The sequence below is a fragment of the Cynoglossus semilaevis genome, chromosome 14 (assembly GCF_000523025.1).
Source record: "Cynoglossus semilaevis isolate Cse_v1.0 chromosome 14, Cse_v1.0, whole genome shotgun sequence".
NCBI lineage: Eukaryota > Metazoa > Chordata > Actinopteri > Pleuronectiformes > Cynoglossidae > Cynoglossus > Cynoglossus semilaevis.
Genome location: NC_024320.1, coordinates 26,948,793 through 26,954,783, shown reverse-complemented (window position 1 = coordinate 26,954,783; position 5,991 = coordinate 26,948,793). Strand labels below are relative to the sequence as shown.

General features: G+C 45.7%; 1 protein-coding gene across 1 annotated transcript in view; it reads left to right on the top strand.

The window, feature by feature from the left end:
- Nucleotides 1-50: 50 nt before the first annotated feature.
- Nucleotides 51-5,991, top strand: part of LOC103390384 (multidrug resistance-associated protein 1-like) — a 17,110-nt gene continuing 11,169 nt past the window's right edge. Inside the window, exons 1-14 of the mRNA XM_025062005.1 lie at nt 51-912; nt 985-1,146; nt 1,963-2,055; nt 2,132-2,335; nt 2,506-2,652; nt 2,746-2,833; nt 2,991-3,187; nt 3,263-3,439; nt 3,518-3,685; nt 4,359-4,570; nt 4,681-4,752; nt 4,954-5,062; nt 5,517-5,724; nt 5,879-5,991. The exon at nt 5,879-5,991 is cut by the window's right edge and continues 195 nt beyond it. Coding sequence (XP_024917773.1) covers nt 751-912; nt 985-1,146; nt 1,963-2,055; nt 2,132-2,335; nt 2,506-2,652; nt 2,746-2,833; nt 2,991-3,187; nt 3,263-3,439; nt 3,518-3,685; nt 4,359-4,570; nt 4,681-4,752; nt 4,954-5,062; nt 5,517-5,724; nt 5,879-5,991 — 2,112 coding nt within the window. The 5' untranslated portion in view covers nt 51-750. The remainder of the gene's footprint in view (nt 913-984; nt 1,147-1,962; nt 2,056-2,131; nt 2,336-2,505; nt 2,653-2,745; nt 2,834-2,990; nt 3,188-3,262; nt 3,440-3,517; nt 3,686-4,358; nt 4,571-4,680; nt 4,753-4,953; nt 5,063-5,516; nt 5,725-5,878) is intronic.

Below are 5,991 nucleotides of genomic sequence, written 5' to 3'. Positions count from 1 at the left end.
CCTCAGCAAAACAAACTTGATATCGGTTGGAACGTTTTTTGTCCCATTTTTCTTATCTATTGTTTTCAGAATTTCCCAGAGTGCTTTGCGTTGAGCTACGTGCATGCTAAGCTAACACGCTAACTAAACTCCACTAAACAAAAGCACAAATAATAAAGATGAATCCTCGTGTCTCCCAGTTTGGTTTTTAAAGGTTACCAGCGCCCTCTAGAGGCTGAAGACCTGTGGTCTCTGCGGGACCAGGACTCATCGATGCGGATCATGACGGACTTGGAGAAACTCTGGAGTCAGAAGTGTGAACAGCTTCAGTAAGAATCCCCTCACACCGACCTTTAAACATCTGATTTTAAACGTAAACGTTTCTCTGTTCTGTAGAGAGGACGCCACTGGTTCTCTTTCACCTCACGCCTGGTCCGTGTCCCGGTCCTGGTCCAAACCCTGGTCCCGCTCGTGGTCCCGGTCAGGTGGGTCTGGTGCACCGACAGAAAATACACACCTGCTGAAGAAGGAGAATAAGAAGGGGCGGGGTTACATCCTGTTTCTTTTTGGCGCTTTGGGGCGGAGCTTCGGCCCGTACTTCCTGTGCGGCACTGGGTGCCTCCTCCTCCACGACGCCTTCATGTTCGCTGTGCCCCAGGTGCTGAGGTGAGAAGCTCAGATCAGAGTTAGACTGATCCAGGATCAGAGTCACCTTTTGGATTTTTTTTTTCCTTTGTTTCATCTGTTGCCGTCAGTGCTCTGTTGGCGTTTATGCGCGACCCAGACGCCCCCTTGTGGAAGGGCTTCCTGTTCGCCGTGCTGCTCTTCCTGCTGTCCTGCCTCCAGTCGGTTCTGAATCACCAGTACATGTTCCACTGCTTCACCGTGGGCATGAGACTGAAGACGGCGCTGATGGGACTGGTCTACAGGAAGGTCAGAGAACTGGAACTGTTGTTGGATTAGTTCTAGGAACCGTTGTTGAAGTGCTCTCTGTTGAAATGCCAGACTCTCCTGATGAGCAGCGCCGCCCGGCAACGCTTCACCCTGGGAGAAATCGTGAGTCTGGTTTCAGCTGACACCCAGAAGCTGATGGACTTCGTGGTTTACTTCAACAGCGTGTGGATCGCTCCGATCGAGATCGCACTTTGCTTCTACTTCCTCTGGCAGGTAAAAAAAAAACACCAAATGAACTGGGACTGATCACCCATCCATCACCCATCCATCATCCATCCATCCATCCATTAATCCATCTATCATCCATCTATCCATCCATCTATCCATCCATCTACCCATCCATCATCCATCATCCATCCATCCATCAATCCATCTATCATCCATCTATCCATCCATCTATCCATCCATCTACCCATCCATCATCCATCATCCATCCAGCCATCATCCATCATCTATACATCCATCCATCATCCATCCATCCATCCATCATTCATCCATCCATCTATCCATTCATCCATCATCCCTCCATCCATCCATCATCCATCTATCCATCCATCCATCATCCCTCCATCCATCCATCATCCATCTATCCATCCATCCATCACCCATCCATCATCCATCCATCCATCAATCCATCTATCATCCATCTATCCATCCATCTATCCATCCATCATCCATCATTCATCCATCCATCCATTCATCCATCCACCATCCATCTACCCATCCATCCATCCATCATCCATCATTCATCCATCCATCCATCCATTCATCCATCATCCATCCATCCATCATCCAGTAGTGCCACACTATTTCCCACATCATCCATCATCCAGCAGTGCCACACCATTTCCCACGCCCCTGATGTTGAAATCACAGTTGGTAATGTTTAATAGGTTTTCATGCATTTTCAGACTGAAGAAGGAAAATAAAAGGTCAGTCACTTCTACAGGGAGTGACGTTGTTGGACAGTGTCTCGGTCTGGTGTTACTTAAGTCTCTTTTGGTCCTTGTCCCTCGGTGGTTGCGGCAGCTCCTGGGTCCGCCAGCCCTCGCTGGGATCGCCACCGTCCTCCTGATTTTCCCTCTGAATGCTGTTCTGGCCAAAATGAGAAGCAAACTGCAGGTGAGAACTTTGGTTCCCCAAAAGTGACTCCTCGGAGATCGAGGCCAGTTCCCTTTGATTCTTCTGCCTTACTTAGGAAGTGCAGATGAAGTACATGGACGGTCGGATCAAACTGATGAACGAGATCTTGAGTGGCGTGAAGATTTTGAAGTTCTACGCCTGGGAGGAAGCGTTTCTGTGCAGAGTTGGAGTCTTGAGAAACGGAGAACTGAACGCTCTGAAGAAATCCCAGATCCTTTATTCTGTCTCTCTGGCTTCGTTCAACTCTTCGTCCTTCTTGGTGAGTCTGACACCTGGTGGTCAGGAGTAACTACATCTGATCCAGCCGTGGATATGCAGACATATTATCCTCTCCTCCTCCTCCTCGTCCTCCTCCGTATGGCAGACATATTATCCTCTCCTCCTCCTCGTCCTTCTCCGTATCCCTCCTCTTCTTTGTCTTCGTCTCAGATTGCCCTGTCTATATTTGGTGTGTACGTGTTGTACGATGAACAGAACGTTCTGGACGCTCAGAAGATCTTTGTGTCCGTGGCTCTGATCAACATTTTAAAAACCCCTCTCAGTCAGCTGCCCTTTGCCATGAACACAAGTATGCAGGTGAGGTGACGGAGACTGCAGTTGGAGTAAATAAAGCGAGTACACAGCTTAGAATACTTCAAATGAACCCTTTAATCTAAACCTGTAACTCAGGCCGTCATCTCTCTGAGACGTTTGACGGCGTTTCTGTGTCAAGAGGAACTACGGCCTGACAACGTGGAGAAACTTCCCTACAGCACAGGTACGGTCATCAATCTGTTGGATTAACGTGTCACCTTTGACCTTTCTGAGTGAGGGAACATTCAGGACTTCAGTTTCAGGGTTTCTTTCCAGATGAAAGGGGGCGGGACAGGAAGCTCTGTGAGTTATGGTCTGAATCCACATTTGTTTTTGTCAAGGAGGAAATGCCATCGTGATTGATGGCGGCGTCTTCTCGTGGTCACGTGACGATTCTCCTTGTCTTCAGAACATCAACGTTAAGGTAAAGACCGGTTCTCTGATCGCTGTCGTCGGACACGTCGGCTCGGGGAAATCTTCTCTGCTGTCGGCCATGTTGGGAGAGATGGAGAGGAGGTGTGGCTTTGTCTCCGTCAAGGTGATGAGAATCCCTTTTTATTGTAATTTCCTGTTTGTCAAACGTTACATTTTAACATTTGTTGTGTGATGTAAGGGTTTGGTGGGCTACGCCCCCCAGCAGGCCTGGGTCCAGAACGCCTCTGTGAGAGAAAACATTGTTTTTGGTGGGGAAAGAAAGGAGAGCTGGTACCATCGTGTTCTGGAGGCCTGCGCTCTGCTACCTGACCTTGAACTGCTGCCTGCTGGGGATGCAACAGAGATTGGAGAGAAGGTACTGGCCCTTCTCCTTACCAACCACTAGGGGGTTAGGAGTGCTTTGGGTCTGAATTGATGTGCTTTTTTATCACAGGGTTTGAACCTGTCTGGAGGTCAGAAGCAGAGAATCAGTCTGGCACGAGCGGTCTACAGAAGGTCAGATGTTTACTTGTTAGATGACCCACTGTCTGCTGTTGATGCCCACGTGGGACAACACATTTTTGATAAAGTCATTGGCCCCAGAGGACTCCTCAAAGACAAGGTATGTTGTGAGATATGGTAAGAGGCACAATACAAGATACCATACCAAACCATACCATACCATACCAAACCATACCATACCATCCCATACCATACCATTCCATACCATACCATACCATATCATACCAAACCATACCATACCATACCATACCATCCCATACCATACCATTCCATACCATACCATACCAAACCATACCATACCATCCCATACCATACCATTCCATACCATACCATACCATACCATCCCATACCATACCATTCCATACCATACCATACCAAACCAAACCGTACCGTACCGTACCAAACCAAACCAAACTATATACATAATTCAATATATACTTTAAAATAACATGGATCATCACATGATTGTATTATTCTTTACGATACAGGATTTATGATATGATGATATTATTGTTTAAAGAATAAATAATATGACAAGATTTCATGAAATATATGTTGATATGATTTCTGATATTATTGTTGTATATATGTTGATATGATTTCTGATATTATCGTTTATCTTTATGATTTAATTTAATTAAATATAAAATGACAGGGTATTATTTATATAAAAATCACTTACACGGTGATTATGGTACAGTATGTCAGGCTGTGACACTGTCATGTGACAGGCGTCGAGCTCTAATTACATGAGTATAGTTGTGTGTTTTCAGACACGGGTGCTCGTCACTCACGGCCTCAGTTTTCTGTCCAAAGCCGACATGGTTGTTATTATGGAGGACGGCCACATCTCTGAGATCGGCTCCTACACGGAGCTGATGGACAGGAAGGGAACCTTCGCCAGACTAATCCAGAGTTTCAGTGGAACCCAGCGCAGAGAAAACACTGGCCACCTGGAAAAGAGTAGGTCCCTGTCCAGAGACAGGTTGAAGTTCCAGACCTCTTCAACATCACAGACGTATTAGCTGATGTCAGTCTCACTTCACATTTTCAGTACGTGGTGTCTTTTTGTGTCTTCTGGATGTTTTCAGGCAGCAAAAAGTCTTTATCCCGTCTCAGTATGACTGATTTTTCAATCGATCTTTCTCAGGAGCAGTTGTTGTTCAGGTAAAGAAGGAAGATTTGTCCAAAGAATTTGAACCTTTCCAAAAAAAAAACAGACAACATTAGTACCAAAGAGAGTATGCCAAAAAAAAGCTAAAACAGTAAAGGGAAGCTAAAGGTTTGCTAAATATAGCAACAAAATAAACAAAACATACATTGATGTTATTGTTTTCAGTTCATTGATGAATTATTCATGTGTTACAGCTGTGACATGAGCAGCGCCAGTGTTCAGGTGATGAACAACCTGGATCAGGATCTTGACGTGGATGGTGTGGGTAAACTGACAGAAGCTGACAAAGCTCACACAGGAAGGGTAAGTCCCTGAAACCTGACCTGTACCGCCATCTACTGGCCATGGTTTGTTGACTAACTATTCATCTTTAAACCACCAAGTGCAACACTATTGGTTAGGGATGTCTGATATGAACTTTTTGCCAATATTTAATATGCCGATATTGTCCAAACACTTAATTTCCAATTCCGATATCAACTGATACCGATATTCCAGGGAAGTAAAGTGTTGCCTGCTCACTAAGGTGGTGGGTTAAAAGAGTTTCGCAGTCATCATTTTAACAAAACATCATTTTTTTAAAAATCGGGTTTTCAATATTGGAGGAAAAACCGATAACGATTCTTACAGATATTACAAAATGTGCTAATATTGGGCCGATGTTATCAGTTGTCTGATATTATCGGTCATCCCTACTATTTGTTGAGGTTAGAAACAAGGCTAATTACGGGTGTCAACATCCTGTTTCTGTTGTCAGGTGAAGCTCCAGATGTACAGAGAATACTTCAGGACCATCGGCTTGACGGTCATCATGACCATCGTCTTCCTTTGTGCCTTCCAGCAGGCTGCGTCATTGGCCTACAACTATTGGCTGAGACTTTGGGCCGATGACACGCCCATCAACGGCACTCAGAGCAACCACGAGTTAAAACTGAGCGTGTTTGCAGCTCTAGGGTTCACTCAGGGTCAGAGATGCAGCTGCGTGCTGTAACAACACGTCAGATGTGTTTTTATTTATCGACTGCAACCAAAAGGCGGACATGTCTGCAACCACTACTACAGGACGTAGCAAACGTTCCTAACCGTCGTGTCTTGGTCACTTCCTGTTCTGTGTTTCAGGGATGGCCATGTTTGGAACCACACTCGCCATTGCCCTGGGTGGAATTGTTGCGTCGCATCACCTTCATGCCGATCTCCTCAACAGCGTGCTACATTCACCAATGTCCTTTTTT